This window comes from Colletotrichum lupini, chromosome 9 (genome assembly GCF_023278565.1).
Source record: "Colletotrichum lupini chromosome 9, complete sequence".
Classification (NCBI taxonomy): Eukaryota; Fungi; Ascomycota; class Sordariomycetes; order Glomerellales; family Glomerellaceae; genus Colletotrichum; species Colletotrichum lupini.
This window is the reverse complement of record NC_064682.1, coordinates 3238180-3264280: the sequence shown is the minus strand read 5'-3', so window position 1 is coordinate 3264280 and position 26101 is coordinate 3238180. Positions and strand designations below refer to the sequence as shown.

At 47.5% G+C, this 26101-nt stretch overlaps 10 protein-coding genes across 10 annotated transcripts; 5 read left to right on the top strand and 5 right to left on the bottom strand.

Moving 5' to 3' along the window:
- Positions 1-1203: 1203 nt before the first annotated feature.
- CLUP02_16843 (uncharacterized protein) lies at positions 1204-2733 on the top strand (the record flags this gene model as incomplete). Its single annotated transcript, XM_049295761.1, has 1 exon — positions 1204-2733. The coding sequence occupies one exon, from the start codon at positions 1204-1206 to the stop codon at positions 2731-2733; it is 1530 nt and encodes a 509-aa protein (XP_049152908.1).
- Positions 2734-2870: 137 nt separating this feature from the next.
- On the bottom strand, positions 2871-3890 carry CLUP02_16842 (uncharacterized protein; the record flags this gene model as incomplete). Its single annotated transcript, XM_049295760.1, has 2 exons — positions 2871-3773; positions 3855-3890. The coding sequence occupies 2 exons, from the start codon at positions 3888-3890 to the stop codon at positions 2871-2873; spliced, it is 939 nt and encodes a 312-aa protein (XP_049152907.1).
- Positions 3891-3920: 30 nt separating this feature from the next.
- On the top strand, positions 3921-5483 carry CLUP02_16841 (uncharacterized protein; the record flags this gene model as incomplete). Its single annotated transcript, XM_049295759.1, has 7 exons — positions 3921-4015; positions 4084-4278; positions 4569-4592; positions 4649-4769; positions 4875-5157; positions 5215-5296; positions 5333-5483. The coding sequence occupies 7 exons, from the start codon at positions 3921-3923 to the stop codon at positions 5481-5483; spliced, it is 951 nt and encodes a 316-aa protein (XP_049152906.1).
- Positions 5484-5558: 75 nt separating this feature from the next.
- Positions 5559-11449, top strand: CLUP02_16840 (calcium-translocating P-type ATPase; the record flags this gene model as incomplete). Its single annotated transcript, XM_049295758.1, has 11 exons — positions 5559-8168; positions 8222-9285; positions 9376-9476; positions 9541-9616; positions 9675-9739; positions 9813-9837; positions 9901-9918; positions 9990-10035; positions 10189-10353; positions 10437-10577; positions 10637-11449. The coding sequence occupies 11 exons, from the start codon at positions 5559-5561 to the stop codon at positions 11447-11449; spliced, it is 5124 nt and encodes a 1707-aa protein (XP_049152905.1).
- A 103-nt stretch (positions 11450-11552) lies between these two features.
- CLUP02_16839 (uncharacterized protein) lies at positions 11553-13519 on the bottom strand (the record flags this gene model as incomplete). Its single annotated transcript, XM_049295757.1, has 6 exons — positions 11553-11567; positions 11768-12135; positions 12202-12587; positions 12647-12975; positions 13027-13201; positions 13272-13519. 6 exons carry the CDS (start codon positions 13517-13519, stop codon positions 11553-11555), a joined length of 1521 nt encoding a protein of 506 aa, XP_049152904.1.
- A 747-nt stretch (positions 13520-14266) lies between these two features.
- CLUP02_16838 (uncharacterized protein) lies at positions 14267-14425 on the top strand (the record flags this gene model as incomplete). Its single annotated transcript, XM_049295756.1, has 1 exon — positions 14267-14425. The coding sequence occupies one exon, from the start codon at positions 14267-14269 to the stop codon at positions 14423-14425; it is 159 nt and encodes a 52-aa protein (XP_049152903.1).
- A 653-nt stretch (positions 14426-15078) lies between these two features.
- On the bottom strand, positions 15079-16033 carry CLUP02_16837 (uncharacterized protein; the record flags this gene model as incomplete). The annotated part of the gene is made up of 2 exons (XM_049295755.1): positions 15079-15598; positions 15651-16033. The coding sequence occupies 2 exons, from the start codon at positions 16031-16033 to the stop codon at positions 15079-15081; spliced, it is 903 nt and encodes a 300-aa protein (XP_049152902.1).
- Positions 16034-16869: 836 nt separating this feature from the next.
- On the top strand, positions 16870-17367 carry CLUP02_16836 (H+/oligopeptide symporter; the record flags this gene model as incomplete). Its single annotated transcript, XM_049295754.1, has 1 exon — positions 16870-17367. One exon carries the CDS (start codon positions 16870-16872, stop codon positions 17365-17367), a length of 498 nt encoding a protein of 165 aa, XP_049152901.1.
- Positions 17368-17509: 142 nt separating this feature from the next.
- On the bottom strand, positions 17510-19253 carry CLUP02_16835 (uncharacterized protein; the record flags this gene model as incomplete). The annotated part of the gene is made up of 2 exons (XM_049295753.1): positions 17510-18501; positions 18566-19253. 2 exons carry the CDS (start codon positions 19251-19253, stop codon positions 17510-17512), a joined length of 1680 nt encoding a protein of 559 aa, XP_049152900.1.
- A 1330-nt stretch (positions 19254-20583) lies between these two features.
- CLUP02_16834 (uncharacterized protein) lies at positions 20584-20820 on the bottom strand (the record flags this gene model as incomplete). The annotated part of the gene is made up of 1 exon (XM_049295752.1): positions 20584-20820. The coding sequence occupies one exon, from the start codon at positions 20818-20820 to the stop codon at positions 20584-20586; it is 237 nt and encodes a 78-aa protein (XP_049152899.1).
- Positions 20821-26101: the final 5281 nt, after the last annotated feature.

Genomic DNA, 26101 nt, shown 5'->3' with positions numbered 1-26101 from the left:
TCTTGAGTTATCACTCCAAGCACGGAAACTTCAATTCTGATGCGCAACTAAGTTTCCACTGATGACCGTTGTCAACTAACTTTCAGAATAATCGCTAAAATTCCCTATGGATGTAGAGATCATGGATGCGACGGACCATAAGCAATCTCACTAAAGCTCGAATTGAGAGAAGAAAGAATGGAAAGAAGCAGTCATCTGTGTTACTGTGTAGTCGTGAATTGGTACCTAGGCTTGCACCTTCCCGCTCCTGTTGAAGCTTGTATGTTGCTTTTCATTGGCGTACTTATCCAGATTAGACTGAACTTATTACCACGCTCTAAATCTTGCGATGACACTCAGATCTATAAAAAAGTCTGTCTCAGAAACTCGAGAAAAAAGCTATCAACTCTTTTTACAACTGTCCAAAAGGTGGAGCGGAAGAAAGAGTAGGTCCCTGTAATGCAGGCATTTCTGAGGGATTGACACGAGTTGAGACCGGATCTAGTATGGGCAGCTCCTTCACAAATCACCAACACAATCGCTACTAGTAAACACTGTCCCGAACTCAAGGAATTTGCTCTTTCTATTTCTCTCAAATTCAGTCTCTACACTTTTACGACACTGCCTGTTTCGGTCACCTTTACTCAAAGTGCATGGCCTCTAGTGATACCCGTACATCGATGGAAGCACCCTGCAAGGTTTGGTTACAGCTTCCGATCACATGCAATGGGATCAAATGCCATGAGAGAGAGTCGCATCCTCCATTGGCTTCAGCCCCGCCCAGAAAATGACTATCTACTCGAGGATGATGCCGAGTTCATTGTGCGCGCAAGAATCGCCGCTGGTCCGACAAGGAGAACATGATCATCTGGTGGTTCCTGGACCAGGATGGAAGCTTCTTCCTAAATCATGATCCCACCCCTGGCATGTGCAAATGCAGCTAGCTTCAGCCACTAATCTGGGGATCTGGTGGAACTCGTGGAGAGTTGCAGTTGGACCTCGGCACTCGGGCACAGTTGCCGATCTCCCGACGTCAACCGACGGTCTTAGCGCAGCTTTCACCTGCTCAGGAGAAGGTCTCCGGACAAGGAACATTGTCCGTAGCATCTGAAATCCATCCGCCCGGGCTCAAGCAACATCCTATTGAAAGCCATTGAATTCCACTGTCATCTCATCTCTTGAAGCCAGTAATTCTCAGAATCGACCCTCAGCTCCCCATCGGAAATGGTCACCGTTGCAAAGAACGCGCCACGTGGCGCAACCAGCGCGCCGCGACAGTCGCTGACCATTGTCGATAACCGCACTGGCAAGTCTTACGAGCTGCCCATTACCAGGAACTCCGTGTTGGCTACGGATATCAAGAAGATCAAGGCCGCTCGCGGCGATGACCGCGCGGAGGATGAGACCGACCAGGGTCTCCGAGTCTACGACCCGGCCTACATGAACACCGCCGTGGTCCAGAGCAACATCACCTACATCAACGGCCAGGAGGGCATCCTCCGGTACCGCGGCTACCCCATCCAGCAGCTTGTCAACAAGTCGCATTTCTTGGAGTCAGCGTTCCTTCTCATTTACGGCGAGCTGCCGACAACGTCACAGTACAACAAGTGGCAAGATGAGATTATGCACCACACCTACATCCATAGCGATATCGAGGGCATGTTCAAGTCGTTCCGCTACGACACACATCCCATGGCCATGTTGCAAGCCTCCTTCTCATCAATGGGTGCCTTCGCTCCCGAGTCGAACCCGAGTTTGCAGGGCCAGAAGCTGTACACCAACGCGGCTTCAGGCGACCTCGAGGCCCTCAAGATGCTCGACAAGCAGATCCTCCGCATCATCGGAAAGGCGCCCACGGTAGCCGCTGCCTCATACCGCATGCGCCAGGGCAGACCCTTCAACCGCCCGGCCCAGGGACTCAGCTACACCGGCAACTTCCTCTACTTGCTCGACCACCTGAGCGGGCACGAGTACCAGCCTCACCCCGTCCTGGAGCGCGCCCTTGACGCGCTCTTTATCATCCACGCCGACCACGAGGTCAACTGCTCCACCGCCACGGTCCTGCAGGTCGGCTCAAGTCTCGTTGACCCCTACAGCGTCGTCTCCGCCGGCTGCGCCGCGCTCTACGGCCCTAGCCACGGCGGTGCCAGCGAGAGCGCGATCCGCATGCTGATGGAGATCGGCAGCCCCGAGAACGTGCCCGCCTTTATGCAAAAGGTCGAGAAGCGCGAGCGCGTGCTCGTCGGCTTCGGCCACCGCGTCTACAAGAACGTCGATCCCCGTTCAACTGCCATCCGCCAGCTGGCCGAGGAGGTCTTTGCAGTCACAGGTCGCAACCAGCTCCTCGACACTGCGCTGGAGCTTGCAAAATATGCCCGCGAGAGCGAGTTCATGAAGAAGCGTAACCTGTACCCCAACGTCGACTTCTACTCTGGCCTCATCTACCAAGCCATGGGCTTCCCGCTTGACTTCTATCCAGTGCTGTTTGCCGTGCCCCGCTGCGTCGGATGGTTGGCACACTGGAGGCAGCAGATGCTGCAAAAGGGCGGCGTCAAAATCTGGCGCCCGCGTCAGTTGTACATTGGCGAGGGAGAGCGAGAGTACGTTGACGCGGAGAAGAGGCAGGAGAAGAAGAGCAAGACTGTGTTTGATGAGCCTGTTCAGGTCAGTCACGGTGGTGACAGCAAGAGGAATGAGCTTGCTACGTTCAAGGATGAGATGGGACATGCCTGGAGGGGTCGCTCGAAGCTTTGAGGCGATTGCTTTCATTTTGGTTCGGAGGCGTACGGATTAAGGATCTTCAGACTGGGTTTAGGATTGAAGCCATACATGTTCGATTAGGAAGACTGTCACAATACGATCACATCTCTATTGACTCATCTGTCGACTGATCAGATCACACCAGCCTGTTGAGCCGCTTTTCTGAGCCCACCCTCAATTTCCTTGTCGCTCATCTTTTTCAATCCCACCTTGTCATTCCAACTCATCTCTTGGAAGCTTTCACTACCACCGTAACCCTTCCCATACATCATCTGGTAGTAGAAGTCAACCCAAACCGACTTGTCTCCATCGGCGAACTTGGCTTTGGCATTCTGATAGACCTCTTCAACATCAAAGTTCTGCACCTCAAACTTCTGGCCCGTTACCTTCTCCGCCGTCTCCGTCAATTGCTTCTCACTCACCGCGGCGGAATGAATATACAGCGACTTGTTCTCAGCCTCCTTGTATAGTCCTCCCTCATCACGGAACACTTTGTCAATCGTCTCGGCGACGTCTGAAATCTTTGTAGTACCAATCAAGTTGTCGCCGCCATTGTGATACTTTGCCGTCTTGCTCCGGAAATTTGGGCCTAGCCCACCAAAGCCAAGCACGAGCTCGAAAAAAGGCCCGTTATTGACGCTCATCCAGCTTGACTTGTTACCGTTCTCCGCAATCTTTTCAATGAGGTAGCGTCGGGTGCGGACCTTGTCGACGACGATGGGCAGACCCTCGGCGAGCGGCGAGTCTACGTTGGTGCTGTACTCGGAAGGGACGATACGCTTCACTCCGGCAGCGACAGCAGCGTCGATCCATGGCTTCGGATTCTCCAGAACGATTGGGTCCGGCGCAGCTGAGATGACGGCGTCCTGGCCTTGAAAGGCTGTAGTGAGAGCACTGACGTCATTCAAGTCGAGTTTCATAGACTTGACTCCGGAGGGAACGGTCTTGGTGGAGTCGGGGCGTTGAATGGCAGTGACATTGAAGCCGGACTGAAGCAAGGTCTTGGCTATTTGAGAGCCCATCTGGCCCGTCGCCTGAGGTCGGGAGCTTTAGCATTCGATCATGAACCTACTACTCTAAGGGAGGCTCTCATGCCTAGTGAGGTTCGGACTTACGCCGATGATGGCAATGTTACGGATTGGGGAAGACATTGCTTATGAGTCCAACTGGAACAAGAGTTAATGCCGCTGACTGAAAATTTGAAGATTCTGCAACGTATTTGCAGCTTGAAAGGTGATGTGATGATGTCGATATTCAAGATTGCGGCTATCATAAGGTACGTCGTGCTCCAGGTTTCATCGCCTAGTATGCATGCGGCCGAGCGCTAGTGACCACAATATCCAGTCCGAGCGGACAACGCCAATTCATTGTCCGAGACCGATTAGCTGCACAACATGAAGATATCGGTATGGCCAGAATGGTGTATTTCCAATGCTTAGCGAATCACAAGTCTGAAGTCAGAATGATGAAGGACCCAATTCATGCGCCAAAGACATTGAACAAGATCATGCGAGCTAGAAGGCCTCGCGAACGAAGCATGTATGCTGATTCTAGTCCTCAAACTTAGGATGACTTCTTTTCTCTGCTAAATTGCGTGTGCTTGCAGTAGAAGATGAGCCTCGTTAAGCTGCTCACGTGTATCAAAGCTATGCATACCTATGTCAAATGAAACCTAAGGTCAAAGTCGACAAGAAATAACATCTGCCCTTGGATTTTACTCGTCCTTTTTCTTCCTTCATTGACGAGATCGATTGAATTTGGCCTCAGCAGCCCAGTATTCCATGTTACTCAATCTCACTGAACCGAAACCTTATGGTGACTAGTTTCAGTGAGCTTATTTCAATGTTGCCTCTGTAAGCCACCATGAGCTCAGGCGAAATAGGAGCGAATCTCTAACTTCAAGAGGTAGGAAGCAGAGCGCTTCAGTCTACTTTACTCAAGCGACTTATACACAGTACCTCAAATTGACTCGATTGAATCAACACAAATATTGTACAGCACCCGAGAACAAAGCTACGAAACGAAACATCGTGCAAACAAAACCCTGAATGATGTCAATGGGGCAAAGCCAAGTCTCTCGCTAGACACGCCAAGGCGCTTATGAGCCGAACAGCCGCTGACATAACTGGGCCAAGTCAGCTTTTGAGGCCAGACGTTCCCTGCAACTATCCACATCTCCTTCGCATCCTCCGAAGAACACAGCCACGCCGACACCGAAAAGACGGCGTCAAAGTGCCCCGGATGACCACCGCGAACGGCCGAAGAGTCACCCAAGACCACACATCTCCGCTTCATTCGCGCCCGAAGGCCATCTCAAGAGGCGAACATCCCCGGACTCACCGATGTCCACGTGCCGTTCGCCGTACGATTGCAAACAAAATCCGATTCAGTTGCCTGGCGGGTCGACCCCCGAAGCTCGTTGATCTCCACATCCCCCACGACCCAAGGCCATAAGGCTTGTGCAACGAGTCCTAGTCCCAGACATCGTCCAACCCACCCCGACCAGTCAACTTCCTCATAGCGTGCCGAGAAGCCTTGGATTTCTCTCGGCACGAATGTGAGATTCGCCAAGATGCAATGACGCGGCTCTCAGATCCGTGCCGTTGCCCCAAAGGTCGGCTCCGGATGACCATAACATATTACCAACTGTTGTTCCCCCCCTGCTGATCATGGAATTATGGACATTCTGGCGCTGCGTGTCTCTGTTTTTCTACTCGTCAATTCTTGCCATTTTTGAGACCTGACCTTGAACATCTGTCTGTCGTCACGCCCATCGCTGTCCAAACAAACCTTCCTCTGGCGACTGGAGACACAAGACGATGACTGACGAGATCACGGCCGCCGCGCCGCGTCAGCCAGATACAGGCCAGGCTCCATCACAAGACCCCTTCAGCAAGCAGTTCGCACAGCAGCTGGAGGACAACTCAAAAGAATTGGATCTCCGCGATGATACTGTCATTGAGGACAACAGATTCGCGTTCACGCCGACGCAACTCCACAAGCTGATCACAGCGCGCAACCTATCAGCACTGCGACGCTTTGGTGGTCTTCCCGGCCTCGCGGCTGGCTTGCGGACAGATCTCGCCGCCGGGCTCAGTGTAGACGAGACAAGCCTCGATGGCACAATATCGTTCGAAGAAGCTGTTACCGCAGGAGAGGCACACCGGGCTGCCGCAATCACGCCTCAACCTCCGACAACACAACACAAGCACGGTATCAAGTTGGACCTGGACCTGATTCAACATGAGGCCCAGGGCTATACAGACCGGAGACGTATATATGGCGAAAACAGGCTCCCGAAACGAAAGCAAAAATCGTTTCTGAGGCTTGCATGGATCGCGTTCAACGACAAGCTCATGTTCCTCCTCACGATCTCAGCTACGATCTCTCTGGCGCTTGGCATCTACGAAACGGTAGATGCATCCGATGACGAGCCGAACATCCAATGGGTCGATGGTGTCACCGTTGTTGTAGCTATTCTGGTAATTGTGTTCGCCAGTGCTGCTACGGACTGGCAAAAGAACGCCAGGTTCGCTAAGCTCAATGAGAGGAAGGAGCAGAGAGATGTCAAAGTCATACGGTCCGGTAAGACCCAGAACATCTCTGTATACGACGTGCAGGTTGGAGAAATCATGCACATTGAGACTGGAGATGTCGTTGCCGTCGATGGAGTACTTGTTCAGGGCTCCGGTATCCAGGTCGACGAGTCCTCCCTCTCGGGCGAGTCTGAACTCGTGCACAAGAACGTTCCCAGCGAGAGTGATATCCGCAACCGAAAAGCTCACAGATCTTCGGCCACTGACCCCTTCATCCTCAGCGGCACGACAGTCTCCGGTGGTGTCGGTGCGTACCTCGTGACATCGGTAGGAACCAACTCGACGTATGGCCGGACCTTGATGTCGTTGAGAGAGGATGTCGAGGAAACTCCTCTGCAGCAGAAGCTGGGAAAGTTGGCAAAGCAACTCATTACGTTTGGTGCGATTGCCGGCATCATCTTCTTCCTCATCCTGTTCATCCGCTTCCTCGTTGGGCTCCCAACCATGAGAGGAACTGCCTCTGAAAAGGCCGAGACCTTCTTCAAACTCTTGATCCTAGCCGTCACTGTCGTCGTGATCACCGTGCCCGAAGGTCTAGCCCTCGCCGTCACCCTTGCTCTCGCTTTTGCCACGACCAGAATGCTCAAGGACAAGAACCTCGTCCGCCTCATCCGTTCCTGTGAGATCATGGGTAATGCCACATGCATCTGCTCAGATAAGACAGGAACATTGACGCAGAACAGCATGACGGTCGTCACTGGCAGAATCGGACTCCATGAACGTTTCGGTGACGCGCCAAGAGAAATCAGCAAGGACGATGTGAAGAAAGACCTGAGCACCGATGATGCCTCGGACCAGGAACACCCCAAAGCCTTGCTGGAATCCTTGAGCGGCGATGTGAGAGCGCTGATGAAGAATAGCATCGCGCTGAATACCACGTCATTCGAGAGCGATAATCCGAACGATGCTGGCTTCGTGGGGACGAGCACCGAGACTGCTCTGCTCAGGTTCAGCCGCGAGTTCTTTGCCATGGGGCCACTTAGCGAGGAGAGGGCAAACAACGAGATTGTCGACATGTTCCCTTTTGACGCGTCGCGGAAGTGGATGGCGGTCATGTCAAAGCTGCCCGGTGGGAAATACCGACTTCTCGTCAAAGGGGCGGCCGAGGTCGTCTTTGACCAGTGTGCCAACGTCCTCAAGGAACCGAAGACCGGCCTCTCCGTACAGCGTGTCACGATCGAGATACGAGATGACCTGCGATCGACGATCCGCGACTACGCCAAGCAGATGCTCCGACCTATTGTCATCGCCTACAAAGACGTTGACGCACCATTTGAAACACCAGATGACCCCGACTCCATCAAATTCGAGAAGCACTTTGCCGACATGACGTTCATCGGCGTTTTTGGAATTCGTGATCCCCTTAGACCCGAGGTCCTCGACTCCGTGCGTCAGTGCCAGGAGGCCGGGGTGTTTGTGCGAATGGTCACCGGAGACAACTTTCTGACGGCAAAGGCTATCGCATCAGAGTGCGGCATCTATTCAGCCGGCGGCTTGGCTATGGATGGGCCGACGTTCCGGAAGCTGACCCCCGCCCAGCTGGATCTGGTTATTCCGCGGCTCCAGGTGTTGGCGAGATCTAGCCCGGAAGATAAGCTCCTCCTCGTATCCCATCTGAAAAAAATGGGCGAGACGGTTGCTGTGACTGGCGATGGCACCAATGACGCGTTGGCTCTCAAGGCGGCGGATGTAGGCTTTGCTATGGGCATCCAAGGAACCGAGGTTGCTAAAGAAGCTGCGTCTATTATTCTGCTCGACGATAACTTTGCCTCGATTGTGAAGGCGTTGGTATGGGGTCGCACGGTGAATACAGCTGTGAAGAAGTTCCTTCAAGTAAGTGAGATCTGGGTTTTGAGTCAAAGCAAGGTGCGCTAACAGACTATCAGTTCCAATTCACAATTAACATCACTGCTGGCACTCTGACTGTTGTCTCCGAGTTGGCAGGAGACTCCATTTTCACCGTCGTTCAACTGCTCTTCATCAACCTCATCATGGATATCTTCGCCTCGCTCGGTCTGGCCACCGATTACCCCTCACCAGACTTCCTCAAACGCAGGCCGGAGCCACGTACAGCACCCATTGTCAATATTACAATGTGGAAGATGATCCTAGGCCAGGCAATCTACCAGCTTGCAGTCATGTTCACCCTCCACTACGCAGGAGACCAACTCTTCCACCCCACCACAACCGCGGAGCGCGAGGCACTGCAGACTATGATCTTCAACATCTACGTCTGGATGCAGTTCTTCAATCAGCACAACTGCCGTCGTGTCGATAACAAGCTCAATATCTGGTATCAAGGCGTCCTTCGAAACCCATGGTTCATCGGCGTGCAATGCGCCACCTTGGCCGGGCAAATGATCATCATATGGAAGGGTGGTCAGGCATTCGACACCCGCCCCCTTAATGGTGCGCAATGGGGTTGGTCGATGCTGTTCGGTGTTCTTGTAATTCCCCTGGGCGCTTTGATACGCCAAGTCCCTGACGAGTTAGTCTACGGCTTCTTCCAAGCCGTCAAGCGAGGCTTCCTCGGCACGGTACACGTCCTTTCCAAGGTTCTCCCAACGAAGTGGCGGAAGAAGGCCGAGGAGGAAGTCGAGGACATGGGGGCGGCGCAGAGCTGGGTACTACAGACGGGCGCGGCGCTGCTGCGGCCGATGAACTATGAATGGGGCAGCTCGACCCCACCGCCAGGCTCCAAGCTTGCGGGAAGGGTGTCGAGTATACCTGCTGCACAGAGAGAGGCTCTGATTCGTGCTGCAAAGGCGGGCACTGGGGACAATGAGATTGATGTGCCTGCGCTCATCGATGCGGCGCGTTGCGCCAAGGTGGAGTTGTCTTATGGCCTAGAGGTCCATCCAGATACTTTGGTGGAGGACCCGATCTTACTGACTTCTATTGGGGTTGATGGGAAGAAGTGCCCGCCGAGCCAGGATCCGGAGATCTTGCGGTACCTACAGCGCCCATCATGAAAGCCTGCGCTCCTTGGCTTTTGTGATTAATCATGTATTCATTGTAGAACATTCACATTTTGTTTCAGCCACTTCGCTCACGCGTTGACGGCTCAGAGGTCAGAAGTCCAGTACTGTTTTGTTTTCCCGGTGGGTGGCACATTAATATCATACCGACGCATGTATGCTCGTTCACGAAGTTATGTCAGATACCTAAAGCATGTTCGGTCAAATACCTTCAATGCTATGTGAAGTCTTCTGGTCGTCACATCTGGCTCGGGTGCTCCTCAACGCAACCGACTGCATCCTAGTAGTTGAAGATTACATCAGGTGAGATAGCCTTATTAGCATTTGAGAGACAAACAGCCTGATGATTGGGTTCCGAAAGAGCCGATCGCATCCTGCGTCGCATTGCGGCGATCACGGAAGGTATCAGGCCGGCGGGTTCTGCCGGTCAACCGGCTATATAGGCTCTGAAGTGCAACGGTGTACTAGTTAAGACTTGAGTGCTACACCAATCTGGCAGGACTTTGTGACTGGCCAATACTTTCGTGTGCCAGTATTGGATCCATGGGGCTATAGACATCGACTTTTGGCTCAATGGACATGCCGAGACGGCCTAGCCAGGGCGAGTAACCCACGTGGTGCACGAGTCATATAAGGAAGGGCCGGACTAATATCAATTATTCTCCATGAGTGCCAGAAGCCATTTTTGGGAGTCCTTTTGCATGAAGATGACAATGCTTCATGTTGGAAAGTTGGAGGAATGGGAATAGCACATACTGACGCCCGCCTCCCGCCTTGTATGCTGCATGCGTTCTATAAATAAGTAAAGGTTTATCAAGCAGGCAGGTTGGTATAGAAGTGGTTTCTGCCTGCAAAGATTTTTCATAACCAGATAGTCATTTGATCTCTTCGCAATCGAAATACACTTATTGACCTCGAAGTCATCCGCGTCATCGTCTTTTCCATTCATCAAAGTAGCCATGAAGTGGAACACCTTCGCCGTGGTCGTAGCAATCGCGGCCAGAAAAAGTGCCGCTCATGCCACTTTCCAACAACTCTGGGTTGATGGAGTTGATATGATACGTCTCTACTTGCCTTAACAAGGGAAATGATACTTTGACTGACCTTCTCTCACGGCTCGCAGTGTGCAAGATTGCCCCAAAGCAACTCGCCCGTCACCAATCTCGCCGGTAACGAAGTCAGATGCAACGTCGGCGGAACAAGCGGCGTAAACGCCAAATGCCCTGTCAAGGCCGGTGGAACGGTCACCATTGAGATGCATCAGGTAAAGCTAGTGACCCTCTATGGCCCAGATAGATCGTCACTGACACAGGACCCAAACAGCAAAACGGCGACAGAAGCTGCAAGAATGAAGCCATCGGCGGCGCGCACTACGGGCCGGTCATAGTCTACCTCAGCAAAGTCGACAACGCCGCCACAGCCGACGGTTCTGCTGGCTGGTTCAAGATCTTCCAAGACGGCTGGTCCGCCAAATCCGGCTCCGGCTCCGGCGATGACGATAATTGGGGCACCAAAGATCTCAACACCTGCTGCGGCAAGATGGATATCCCGATCAGCAAAGATATCGCCGACGGCGACTACCTTCTCCGGGCGGAAGTCATTGCTCTCCATGCTGCCGGGCCTTCAGGCGGAGCGCAGCTCTATATGACGTGCTTCCAGCTTTCGGTCTCGGGCGGTACGGGGACGGCGAAACCCGCGACAGTCAGCTTCCCCGGTGCGTACAAGGCGAGCGATCCCGGAATTGCTGTCAACATCCATGCAAAGCTGTCTGGATATACGGTCCCCGGTCCTGCTGTCGCTTCGATCGGGACTACGAAGACGGCAGGTTCTGGATGCAGTGGTTGCGCATCTACGTGCGATGCTGCCAAAGGACCTGTCGGCACGGCGCTTCCTATATCACCTGTCGGTGGAGGAGGTACGTCTCCTGGCACTGGAAGCCCGCCGTCGTGTACTGTTCAGAAGTATGCGCAGTGTGGTGGTCAGGGTTGGACGGGATGCACCACCTGTGCCGTAAGTTACCACCTTCTCGTGTTCGAGTCCCATTTCCAGGCCTTCAAGCTAACGACTATCTACTCCCTACAGTCAGGTTCAACTTGCCAGGGTGTCTCGGCGCCATACTACTATCAGTGTGCTTAGTTGCCTGGTCCAAGAGTGTGAATGGTGACTCGGAACCTCCAACGCGGGATCCTCTCTTGGATGCACTTTAGTTGTTGTATGTCCAAAGGAACTCCGAAAGCCATTAGTTCTGTTCGTTCTGTATTCAGAAAAGACGTCAAAGTTTTTTTTAGATCCTCAATTGACTTGAAACTCTGGTTGGTGGTAACTAAGCTAATAGGTCTATGTTTATAGAATCAGCAAACTGGCATGACAGGCAATGAGACACCCCAATTCCACACCTAGATAATCGATGGCGCTTCCACGGTATCCCAGCCCTACCTAATTCCTTCTTTTTACAATGCGAGCGACTACCCCCTCCTGTCGTGCAAAGAAGGTGTTCCTTGTATGCCAAGTGGTCTTGTTCTGGTCGTAGAACTCGAACCTATAGTTCCACACAAGGTGAGGAGTGAGCTTGTGTAATTCGATGAGAGCAATGTTCTTGCCCAGGCAAGTGCGGGTGCCACCACCAAAGGCCATCATATACTTGTCCATGTAGTTGGCACGGGAAGTGTCCAACCATCGATCGGGGTTGAAGCTCTCCGCGTCCTGACCAAACACTTTCTTGTCGAAGTGCAGCACAGCGGCATTTATGCCAACAGTGTAGCCGCCAGGAATGAACTGTCCGCTGATTGTCATTCCTTGTGGAGGCACAGTACGTGGTAGAGCTGAGATAATAATTAGATTTCACACTATCACTTTTAAGATAGCAGTCTAGAGAGAGCTCAACTTACAGAGCTGTGCTCCGGGGTGGATGCGCAAGGCCTCTTTGATGCACGCGCACAGGTAAGGAAGCTGGGATGCATCTTTGTATACAGGAGGCATACTCAGCCGACTCTCGCTGACGGCCTGGTCGATTTCAGCCTCGAGGCGGCGATAGATGTCAGGGTTGTGCATGAGGTGGTAGAAAAGGGATCGAAAGGCGATCGCGGTGGTATCACTGCCGGCAAAAAGCGCGCCGTACGATTCCTGCTCGACGTCGCCCCATCGGTAGTCGTACTTTTCGCCATTCTTTTCGTAGATGGCGAAAACCTGCTGGGCCATATCGGTCCTTGGGGCCTCGAGGCGTGACTCGTACGCGTCCTTCATAAGCCGCGCGGAGGATTCGCCAATGTTCTTCCTGTTCCGCCAAGTGTCAGTCTTCCACAGTCGTGTGACGGGCGAGAGGAGATCTCGTACACTCCCTTCGCAATTTCCTTTCCGGCGGACGTGAGCATGGTTCCGATGCCGATGAAAGGTCGGAGAGCTGGCGGTGCAACGCCCATGAGACAGACAAAGGGAATCATTTTATCGAGAGATTTGATCCAATCATTCTGATCCTTGCCTTCATCAAGGAAGCCGAATGCCCTGCCATAAAAGAGCTCACCGATGATGTCGAAAGTGTACCTAAAGTTGTTAAGCCTATATTCGACACGTGGATTATGTGGACAGGGCAAATTGCAAACTAACCAATGCAGCCACTCCCCGATGTCACAGGGCTTGCCTGTGTCCGCAAATTTTGCCAACCGCTCGGTCAAAAGATCGCCACAAGCATCAATGTACTATTCCGACTTGGCTACATTACTCATTGAGTAGACACTACTGGTAATCTTGCGTCTCTGGCCATGCTTCTTGTCGTTCTTGCATGAGAACACGTCTCCGTGGGGGCTAAACCCGGTGGTGTTATAGGGTCTATAGAACTCGGCCTTGTCCAAAGCGTTGGAAAAGCGATAGATATTTGCAAATGCCTCAGGGCTGTATTCCGTTTAGTTGCCGTGCTCTCAATCAGTGGGTTCTGTAAAAGCTGGAGGCGTACTCGGAGCACGATACTTCATCCGGCGCAATGCGAATCAAAGGACCGAATTTCTCGTGTAGGACCCTCTCATCCTTTTCTACATCCTCTGACCAAATTTTGCGGATGTACCATAGTCGAGAGACCGTCGCCAAGAATGGACCGGGAATGTTGCTCAATGGGTGTAGAGTGCGTGCGTAAATAACCCAGCCGATCCAGTAGAGGATTGGAAGGGCGGCAAGAACACCCAACTTGCTGGAATTAATGAGATCCGTGAACATGATGAAAAGCTATTTGTTACTTTTCGTCTCTATGGACTATCTAGTTCGAGAAGACAAAATTGACGAACATATATAGCGCAGACGGGAAGGAGGAATTCGCTTCACGGAGTGATGTCGCTAATGGAAGTCCGTCATGCTGAATAACGCCCCGCGCAACGGGCCCATGACACGGTGCATGATTTATTAATGCGATGATTTGATTGCTCGGAGACCCATCCGCGGACGAATTTTACCCCGTTGCAAGTGTCATCGAGCAATAGCTCCGGAATGGACAAAATAAAATGTGCGCCGGCCGGCTGGTTTGTAGTTTTGGCACGCCAATCCGGCCCGAGACCGATATCTGGACCCACTAAGTGCACCAAGTGACGCCGTGTGGTCAGTCGCTCTTTACTGTTACGAGACGGCCATTTGATAGCTCTTTCTTTCGAGTTTTGTTCTTTTTCTATAGACGATAGGCTGTTCTTAAAGCTGGAGTGACGAGATGCAATCTCTGAAGCTATGGATGTGCTGAAAAAGCTAAGATTGAAACATAAATTCGTACCACAAGTTGACTGCAACCATGTGAATCACAAGTGAGACGAGTTGGCCGGTCTTGGAGCCAGCGCTTATACCCATACAAACAAATCAAATATGAACCTCATATTTGATTGTTTGGCTGATTTCTCGCGCTATATTTGATTGTTTGACTTATTTGATGAATATTTGATTGATTTGCTAGAATTTTCTATAGCCCGTTTAGAGGTGTAAATGGTGCAGTGGATTCTGCGCCGGAGCCGCCGAATTTTTTTCGGCAGGCCCACTTTAATACCGGAGGTCCGGTGTTCGAATCCGGGTCCGGGCGGCCCCTTTTTTACCATATTTTCTCGGTATATTATTGGTATATTCGGGCCCACCCTTAGATTCTAGATTTGATCAAATATACTAAATATATGGGCTAGAATATTTGATTGTTTGACTTACTGAAATTCCTATATTTGACTGTTTGTTTGACTTATTTGTTTGATTGATTTGAATGGGTATAAGCGCTGCTTGGAGCTATTAATCTATGTTAGGCGGCTGATGCAAGAAGAATGACACGATAAAACTAGACGACGCGTCTTTACCAATGCAGACCAAGATCCGCATACCACGCGAAGAAGCTCGTGGAGTCTCAGCCGGTAGTCCGGCATGTCAGGTTGAGGCAAATATCTGCTGAATAATAGGCGTCCAGCTCAGATAATTTGAGCGTGGCACCCCTGATATAATTTAATAAAGTTATGGGGTAGGTAAGCTCGGCTTACAACCCTCTATACTACAAAACCTTCCGGAGCTCTATGATAAGGGCTACGGTCCTCCTGCCACAGCAGTCAATATGATAATAAAAACCTCTTTGAATTCGGCATAGTGATAGGCAAATTATAGGTTTTGGGGGGCTTGGGAAAGGTAGAGCCGTTCAGTACGCGGTGGGAAAGTCTCATAATCTTAAGTGATACTAATAATTTAGTTGTAGACCTTGATCTTTCGCCATGGTATGCTCTTCAGTTCGGGTCCAGTAGTTCATACTATCATCTAAAATGTAGCTATTGTGATTCGTGGAAAAGGTACGCCCTGATTTCGAAACTTTCTCTGTCTGAGCAGTCTACCGTCGTTGGGTCAACAAACGCCGAGTGCGGGTTCCGTCTGGCAACGCCAACCTCAGAATCGTAACTCTTGAACAACGTGACAATATCAGGCGTCTGGCCGTATCTAAAATAGAAACGATGGTTCGGACTGGCAGTGACGTTGAAGGTAGAGCCCTTGCGAGAAGGAAAGACGACCTCTGTGTGAACAAGGTCTTCGTCCGCCACGGAACGAGCATCGGCGACTGCAAAAGGGTCCTTGTAGACAGGTTTCAGTGGTCTCCAAGCGTGAATTACTTGAAAGCGACCTTTCAATAACTCTTCTGCCTGAGGACCTAGGTCATGACGTGCGCCAGCGACGGCATCCTCGGGTGTCAGGTCAATATGAACCAGCTGGACCGGACCTTGTGCGGCTTTTCCGCGCTCTGATGATGGCTTCCGGTGGATGGGATTGAAGAGAAAAACGTGTTTCGCGCCAGTTCTGGGTAATCTATTAGCCTGCATTTAGTGGAAAAGGAACGTTGGCTACCTACACATCCTTCAGCATCTGTTTCATTTCCGGGAAATACTCCTGCTCCACGACCAAGGGATCATCGAAGTTGGCGACCTTGGTTTTGTGAAGATGGAATTTGAAACCATGGTTGTCGAGGGAGTATTTGTGTTCATCGCCAGTAATGTCATGGACCGTCACTGGAACTTGCTCAGTCCAACGACTATAGTCGTGTGTCTCAGGTCTGAAGGGATATATAGTTGGTGGCTCTTGTCCCTTGGAAAGCGGTTTGAAATAGTTGAAAGTGGTTTGTACATGATGTTTTCCAGAAGACGTGGGGGACACGGGAAAAGAAGAGTAACGGGACTTGATTGTGAGTCTCGTCGCCGATATGATCGGGCGCACAAAAGTAGATGCAACACGCATTTTGAGACTAGGTAGAGAAAGAATAGCGTCAACCGATCCGTGACGAACAGAAAGTATTGGGAACAATCGAACTTGTAGATCTTAAGTATTCAAGGACATGGCTCAATAAACGAAGATTTAAACTTCCTCAACTGGGCTATTGGGAATGTCGCATCGGCGAGAATTACCTCGTCTCCAGATAAAAGCTAAGTTCGATTTTACACTCAATCTTGTACGCTGATCGGACGCATTCGCGGCCCTTGACGGCATCGTCCGCCCCTAGTCCGCCGTTCAACCCGCCTCAGCTCTCGTATTTGCGGCCGACAATCCACAAACGTTGTGATGCTGAATAAGTCGAAGTTGCTCGGCAAAGTATGCTCTCCGCTGACTCAGCGGCTTATTGCAGGCTACGGCTTCGTGACCAAAGACACCATTTTAAGGAAATAGTGGCCAATTCCCATCCTCTTTGCTCGCTTGTCTTTACGCTTTCTCCCTTAGTGTGAAAGATCAATGGCTAATTCAAGACGACTCTTGTTTTTGAACATAGCTTTGGTCCGTACCTTATGTTCACCCAACGTTTTACGATTATTAAATGATTGAACACAGTGCGAAAGATCATTTAAACAAGTAGACAAGACTCTGATATCTAATTTGTTCAATTGAGTATTTGCGCTAATCGCATTCTGTATCTGTATTCTTTTCTTAGACAGTGAGTGAATGATTTCATGGTTTCCGTTAACAACACTGCATCTACTAGAAAAATCCCTTAGTAATGTGTGTCCTATGTTCCGTAAGTCCGTATCGACTTCGATCCAGTCACCCGAATCTTCGTAGGCTTTCTTTTCGCCTCCATATCCATGGTCTACGCCAGTGTCCTGCAGCATTACGTTGACAACTCCCCGCCCAAAAGCATTCACGTCTGGATACAGGCTCCCGATTACATACTCGTGGCGTTCTCCGAAGCGTTCATCATCGTCACCGGACTGGAGCTAGCCTTCACCCCAGGCCCAAAAGAAGTAAGCTTACCGGTATCCCCTGGACTCAGGGGTCTCGATAAGACTACATTGCTGACAACGTCATTTAACTTCAGTCTTCGTTCGGTTGTGTCCGCCCTATTTTGGTTGACCATTGGCATCGCCGCCGCCATTTGCATTGCGCTTGCGCCTGTTTCGCAAGATCCTTACCTCGTTTGGATGTATGGTTCGCTGGGCATTGTTGGTTTTGTGTCAGGATGCGCCTTTTACTTTTGCTTTTATCCTGGGCGCGATAGAAAAATGATGGATCAAGGGGTCATTATCGATGGCACAGAACCTGGAGTGAATCGAGTTGAAACACCTTTGCGAGATGGGCCGTAGGCACATTGAGATTACTTTTGTTCAGATGTAATATTTACTATATGAAAATAGAGATATCGCTAAACCAGAACACCCGAGCCATGCAATGAACGACTGTTGCCCAAAAATGGGATATCATTAAATTTTGTATTGTATTGTACCGTCATCCAAAACTCGGGATGCGGACCGTACCGGACGCTTCCACCGTGACCTCGCTGTTAGTATCACTGGCTCTTTTCTTGAACAAAGGCAGAGGTAGATATTGAATGGTCTCGGTTGTGACACTCGGCGTATTGGCTGGTGGATGGTAAGAAAGGAGTGTGGGCGAGAAGACACCGCTACTAGCTGTGCTCGCAACGCTTGTTTCGGAAATTGAGCTCTCCGTAGTGCTGGCGAAGCTCTTTCGATGGTTCATCTCTGGATCGGGCTCGACCTGTTGGTGGCCTCGGATCCAGTGAAGCCAATCCAAGATGGGAGTATGTAGACCCTCCGGCATCGTGCTCTCGGGGCTGTGAGAAGAAATGTTGGTACGCGACTTTGCTGACTTTGATGACTTTTGAGATCCGGGGGCACGTATGATGGTCCTCCGGGCAACGTCCTTGCGGCCGTGCCATAACATCGATGACACGGTACTTCGAGAAGCCCGAGAGAGAGTGCGAGTGGGCGTCTTGGGTGTGCGGAATCCGGAGAAGACACTAGGTGTAGAGTTGCCGCTGCGGGACGAACGAGTTGGCCATCTAAAGATGCGGATAGGCGATGGCTCTGGGATTGGAGGCGGCGGAGGGAAGCCGAATGTCCCTGTGCCTGCTAGAGATTGAACATATTGTTGCGCTTGCGCGTATGAGAAGGGAGATGCTGCATATGGGTTTGTTCTCGGTGTGTCCTGCATTTCAGGCGACACCGGCGGTTGGGAAGGAGGTTGATAGCCGGGTTCGGGGTGTTGAATGGTAAATTCGTCTTCGTTGGAGACCGTACGGTTATCAGTCATTTCAGTGAAACTGGGGTCGACATTATCGCGGAAAGGCGAGGCCGGACCGTACTCGTTGCTAGGACTCTCGAGGGCGACGGCTTCATGAAGATGGCGGGCTGCTTTCCTTCTCCGACGATAGCACCAGAATATCAAAAGGGACAGTCCCATGAGTACCACGATGCCCACTGCATATCAGTCAGTATCAAGAAAAGGCTACACATATGATCAAAGCGGCAAGGATGCACTTACGCACGACTCCAGTGGCGACCAAAGGCCCTTGGCTGCTTGATGATGATGTATTCTCGTAATTCGGCGAAGGCGTTTGCGTAGCATTGGTCACGCCAGATCTTGTACTTGATGCGCCCCCCGCTCCAACCCCGATCACGCTTGTTCCTGTTGCCTCTGGTGTAACCGTTGGGGATAACACTGGTGATGAAGCTGCATTCTCAGCGGCTACTGGGACAGTCGTAGCAGCTGCAGCAGGCGTTGACGAAGCAGCAGCTGCAGCGCTTGAAGATGAACTTGAAGCTGCTGGAGGATTCGCTGCTGCAACTGTTGTTGACGATGCCTGAGCTACCTGCTGTGATGTCGTCGCTGCCGCTGCTGGTGCCTGAGCGACTGGTGTCGTAGCAGCTTGCTGCTGATCCTGCTTCGTCGTTGCTGCCGGCGATGCAGCTGGTTGTTGTGCAGCCGGTGTTGTCGCAGCTACAGGAGCGACGGCAGCTGTTGTTGCAGCCGGCGCAGCGGCAGCTTGTGTCGTTGCTGCTGCCGCTGGTGTACCCTCTGCCTGAACATTCCCCTGAGTTGTCGTCGCCGGCGACGACAATACTTGGCTGACGATGGCGCCGGGTGTGCCGAGGATATCTCCAATTAGGCCCCGGTTGAAAAGTTTCCCCGCGATGCTGTGCCACCTCCCGTGGATTCCTTGATCAACCATGGTGCATTATTATTCAGGTCCTGCTGTTCTGTTGTGTAGGTGTTTGCTAGTGTGTTATAAGGTCGTATGTTGATATGCAATTGCTTCTTCAAGCGACAGTCCGCAAACGCCCGCTTGAAGTCTCAAATGCTCCTGTCATGCAGCTGTGTAAGAAAAGCCAGAATTGAAAAAGAAGCACCTCAAACGAAGGTAGGCCCCGATCACGAACGAATGACTGGAGTGAGACAGAGGTAAAAACACAACAAGTAGGATCAGAAGCCTCTCAGCCCGGAGGCGATTGCGCAAGTGAGGGTATTAGAGACAGCCACCCCTCGACCCGTAGGCCGTAGGGGAAGGGAGAGGTTCGAGGTCAATGCGGATATGAGGATTGCACTAGCTGTGATGAGGAGGTCCGAGCCTTGTCGTTCACTCGCCTCCTCTAGACTGAAAAGGGCACAGCTCCAAGAATTCCCAAGGTCAAAGCTACGGACTCTTACTCCATCACCCAGGAACGCTCCCGCCAGTTTCTTTTCTGCGGCTGGCGGGTAGGCGGCCTCGAAAGCTAGCGCAATCGGCTGCGAGACGCGGCGGCCTCTTATGATACAGCTAGCGGTTACATCGGAAGAGTGGCGTTTGTTGTTTGCTGAGGACCAGAGGCGCTAATTGACGCCAACTGTCCATGCGGCTTTGGTGCCTATTCCCTTACGGGTTCGACAAAAGGTCTTCATTTGATAAGTCTGGTGGAATTTCCACCTCCTTCAGACGTCTTGAGTCGGAAAAAGAGTTGAAAGGGGTATCGTTAAATGATGTCTTGGAATCCAGAGACACGATCGACGCGTCTTGACCACCGTGTGGTGGTGCGTCCCGACGTTGAAGAAGCTTGAAAGAGATTTGATATGCTTATGGTTGTTTCTGTCTCAGCTAAACCTTAAGCATACAAGATCCCGCTGCAGGGAGCAAAAAACATCCGTTATCTTGCATTTCACATGTGCATGCATACGTCTTCCTGACTCCCCTCCCCTGGACGCACGGATGATGCGACGCGGGCATGGGAGTGTTCATCCCATCCGTGTCCGCACATCATCCCGTCTTCTCGCTCTTGGTGCTGACCACTCCAGGGTCTTAGCTTCTCTCGAGAAGTCCGAGGGTTCGGTTGCGACCCCTGTTAGTTATCGCGGTGACACAACATTTACTCTGACCTGACAGTACACCTGACAGACTGTCAAGGGCGTTAGGCGTGGCGTGCGGTGGGTTGCGAAGCGGAGCATATTCTGTCCGGAGAACCCTTCATGTGTCGATCGAGTGGCGCCTGTCTGCGGTCTCTTTCTATGGGGCAGCCATCGTCTTAGTCTCAGAAGGGGCTGTTTTGCGAATACATGGAGTCGCGAGATGGAATCAGTTTGACCGTACGGAGTATTTGCGCGATAAACCCCGCCGCGGTCCACTCGAGACTGCTTCCTGAGCAATCCGACCTTACTCGTGGCTTTCTGTCTTTGGTGAGGTGGATTTGGGAAAGCCGAATGTCGATGCCGATGCCGGTGCCAACAGCTCTGGCATTTGTTCCCGTGCCTTGGTATGTTCGTTTCATGGTATGTCTGCTGATCTTATTATGTGAATTGACGCGTATCTAGTCGTGTCTGAACTGTGGCTATCGCCAGTGCATCTAATGCGATGTTTTGCATAGACACCAACTCTCAAACCCGCTTCCAATGCAATTAAGATCGCTGGTTGCAACTACAAGTCTTGCCGATTGATCAGAGCTAGACGATATCTGATTAAACATGCCCATATGAACGATAAGATATGAAGGGCTCTGTAAAAAAGCAGTCCTTTCGTTGAAGAATGTCTTCGACATCAGCAACGAATGAAATGCGGGAGCTTCTCGCTGTAAGGTCGAACTGGCAACAATCTGACTTTCCTACCTCGTACTTAGCACTAATTTTTATACGGTAGATCATGTCCAATCTGTCTCCAATACTGCTTGAGACTTGACTTTCCAGCAATAAAATGATGAACCCATGCTGGGCAGCGTAAGCAGAGCGTCGCACGCATATGCGTGCCGTTACTCATCCTCACATCTACGAGCCAATGAGATTGCTCTCATTTGTGAGAGGACATAATGATTGCGGCGGTCAGGTCAAGAACAATTGGCTATATCCCATCGGGTACGGATAGACAGCACTTTCGCCAAGGGCGGGGTAGAGCCAATAAGAGCTTATAAATCTATAAAGTGAACTAATAGGGATACAGGACCTCTATTTCCTATAGATTTTAAGTATACTAGAGGTACTAATGATCTTTATTAATATATAATAATATATTATAATCTAAGCAACCCTTTCGAGTTATCTACCGTCGTTACTAAGTAATAGTATTCCTAGATATTTTCTTTAAAACCTTCTTATTACTATAATAAGTATAAGGTAAAGATACCTTCTTTAATCCCTTCTTATACTATTCTTATAGAATAGAAGTATTCCTTTTATCTATAGCCCGTTTAGGCCGTAATAATCTTTATTTACTTCCTAATAGTCTAAACCGTTAAATAAGCTAAGTAGCTAGTAACTACTGCTATTAATAGTAGGTTTTTACCTTTTTCTACCTAGGGCTACCTTAGAGCTATAATAAGAAGCTATTTATAACTACTACTTCTAATAGGAAATTCTAAGTAATCGATTACTAGCCCCCTTAATAAATAAGGTAGTTATATTAATAATAGGACCTTATTTAGTTACTTACGTTAACCCTATTTATCTTATAATTATATCTATTAATTGCCCTAGGGACTAGAAGGTCTTTATAAATATCTGGGCTAAAGACTTACTAAGTAGCCTTCTTAGTAATAGTATCCCTAGCCGGGTAGTAGTAGCTATGGATAACTTCTTACCTATCTTAAAAAATAATTAATAAAAAGAGTACGAGGGTATTATTTTTTTATATAAATTAGTTAACTTATTTCTTAGTTAGCTAGGTTTAGCGGGGCTAAGCGGGCTAGTAGTTTACTTCCTTATTTAAAATAAAAATATAATATATATCCCCTTATAAAATACCCCGTCCTTTAGTCTCTTTTTTAGTAACGAGGATCTTATTTATCTTACTATCTTTTTAATAAGTACTAAAAGCTTTAACTTATTATTTTTATAAGGTATAAAAAAGACGTATAAAAGTAAAGAGGTTATTAAGAAATACGTAGTAAGTTATAGTTAGTAATAGGGAAATAAGCGTTATTATTACTTATTATGTTAGTGTTAATAGAGCTAGCTTTTTAGTAACTACCCCGGCTAGCCGGGCCTAGGGGACTAATACGTATAGGCCCTTTTTATATACGTACTATAGTTACTATATATAGTAGCTAGACTAAGTAAGGATCTAGATCTTATAGCTAGTTAGGATAGGTTTTATTAAGATTATTATTATCTTAAAAAATCGATTAGTAAATCGGACTATAGCCTTATTAACTATAAGGTCGGAACTAGGTTTATAAAAGGAATCCCTAGTTTTTTAAATATAAGCTAATTACTAGTTAACCTTTTAGTATATATTTAGTATTTAATCTTAGGTCTAGCCCCGGCCCTAGCTAGGCTATAGGCGCTTTTTAAGCTAAAATTCCGTAAAGTTAAATATCCTTAATTACTAAAGTAGTAGTTAGAAACGGTCCTAGGATATAAACTGTATAAATAAGTAAATAGGATCCTCTCTTTATTACTAATTTAATTAGTAAGTTAATAATCTAGATTTTCTATAAATCCCTATATATAATAATGTCACGGCAGTGGGCATTGGGGCCCTGTGGGCCCTGTGGCTCAGCCTTAGGCTGCGAGGCTGAGCTCTTAGTAGTTACGTAACGAGCTAGACCGCTAGGCCCAAAGGGCTAGCCCGCTAGCTTTTGCTTACTATTCTATTTTTTCTTTTTTTACGTTAAGTCTTTAGTTTATTAGGTTAATATAGTAGCGTTCCGACTTACCTCGAGTTCCCTTTTATAATACTATTTAACGTTACTTAATTAACTATTCTTTAGAAACGGAACGATAATATTTTAATTAATTAATTACTAACTACCCTTATTAAGAAAGTATATAAAAGAGCTAAGCGATAGCTAACCGAATTAATTATATATAAATAGCGTAATTAATACCCCCTAAATATATACCCCCTTTATTAAATATAATAGTTAGAGGATATAACTAAGGAGGCTAGGTCTCCTTTCGTATTAACGGCTTTTAGTAAAGTTACTACTTCTACGAGTCTTAATAGAGCGTCGTAGGCCCTAATAAAGGCGCTAAGCTCTTAGTTATTAACCCTGAGGTTACGTTATTTAACTAGTTAATAGAGCGCTTTTTACCCTCTACTATTTAAGCCGATTACTTAGCGTACCTTAGTAATATAGTTAACTAGCTTACTTTACTTATTTATATTTATAACGATATCCTCTTTAAAAAGAATACTAAGTAGTATATTAACCTCGACCTTATTTAAGAGCTATATTTTAAAAATAATAAGAAGACCTTGCTTAAATAGATCGAATAGTAACTAAAAATACGTATTACTTAGTACTAATTAGAGTAGGTCTTAACTTTTATTATTAGCTAGCTAAGTAATAATACTAAGCGCCTATATATAATAACCCGTAAGAACTTTAACTTTATACATACTATTATTATAAAGCTCTATATTACGAAAAAAGCCTTTACTTAAGCCTATATTAGTAATATAGCTATAGTTAAAAGGCTAAAGTAATTAAAAAACGGCTCCTAGGCTAGCTCTATTTAAAATACTACTACTCTTAGCGCGCTAGAGTAGTAGTTAATATATTTAAAGACGTAGGGTAGCCGCGAGACTACTTTAGCCTCGTCCTATTCTATTACTTACGGCTTTTAGAAAATACCTAACGTGCCTATTTTTATAAGTAATAATACTAGCCTTGAGTTTAATTACTAGCTTTAGTATATTACGAAGCGCTTAGAAAATACTAATTATAATATAAATAAGTACTACTTAGAGTATATTATTAATAAAATTAGAGGTAGCGCTACGGAATTTATATACTTAATACTAACCTTTAATAAGATTATTATAGCTAAGTAGCTATTTTACGAGCTTAAGTTAGCTTATATTAGCCTAATTACTATAGATAACGCTAGCCGTAAGCTAGATATATTTATAATTATACTTAAAGACGTTTACTAAAAGCGCTCTATATTCGCTAAGCTCGTGCGTATTAATAAGCTTTTAAAGTCTTAGTAAAAGCGCCGTTTTTATAATAAGCTATTTATATATTTTTATAACTAGGCTATATGAAAATACTTAGATAATACGGCTATTTTTTAGAAATATACTAAGTACGTTACTTAGCTAGCTAATGCGATATAGCCCCTTTTTATAGAGGACTACTTAGTTAAGGCTTTTAGTTAAACTTATTAAACCTCGGGTAGAAGTAGTAAAAGTAATAGAAGTAGTAGAAATAATAAAGGTACTAGGGGTATTAAATAGGACTAAGGTCGTACTTTTATTTATAAAACGATCCCTAAAGCCTTATATTAAAAACTTAAAGATAATAGCGCTTATTTTATTTATAGTAATACTAAATATATTTCTAAGGACTACTTTAAGAAGCTAAAGACTACTATAGCTACTATTAACGCTATTACGGGCCTTATTAAAATAGAGTTAGGTTTAAAAAATTAGAACCCCTAGTAAAAATAAACTCTTAGCTAAGGGATATATATAGAAAGAATAGAAGATTAGTAATTAATTTAATAAACTTATAAGATTTTATAGGGGGCTAGCCCCTTAAGATAGAGCTTATATTAGTATTTAATAAATATAGAATTTACTTAAGAGCCTTATTTAATATAGGAGCTAATAAGTACGGATTTATAAATAATTACGTAACCCCTTTATTATAGCAGTTTTGCGTAGCTCTATTTTATAAATTATTATACTTAATCCCTACCGCTAGGTTTAATAGAGAGTAATTAGACAATACTAGTATAGTATAGATTATTAACTTATATATTAATTAACGGGGTTTTTTAAAAGTACCCCTTTTTTAGCTTAATATGGGCCGCTACGACCTAATCTTAGGGTAGAAGTGGTTTGAATATTATGGGGTAAACCTTAATATTCGCTACTAATAGCTAATATAGCCTAAGGACTTATTACTATAAGAGACGCCCTCTATTATTATTAAGGATATCGAGGACCTATATACCCTAGAAGTTATTAATATATAATATTAAATTAACGCTAATTATTAATAGGACCTATTTAAGATAAATATAATTTATTATAACTAAAAGCTTTAGTAGTAGCGGGCGAAGGGTATATTAATTAGGATATTATTATACTTACTAAAGATAACGGCCCGCTAGATATAATAATTAGACAAGGCTAAGAATACGAGGAAAATATAACGCGCCCTTAATAATATTAATATTACCCCCGCGGAGAGGTTTAAGCAATAAAAACTATACTTAGTAATAATATAAATAGATATTATTTTTATTAGCGCTCTTAATTTTAAAAAGAACTTAAAGTAGAACGACGTTAAAATAGGCTCTATATTATTTTATAAGCTTAATTATATTATAGAGGATAAGAAGGAGGAGGTAGACCCCTTATATAATAATAACTAAGTTACTCGCAACTTTATAATAACAAACTTATTAAAGTATTTACGGCCTTAGACCGACGTTTTTAATAAGGCGGCTAGTAATATATTAGCGTTTTATAAGTTATATAATTATAAGATCGAGCTCCTAGATAGTAATAAGGAGAAGCTAACTTATTACTTTTTATATAAGTAGTTAGTACCGGAGTTAGAGGTTATAAAAGCCTATTTATTAAAGTACTTATAAAAAGGATTTATC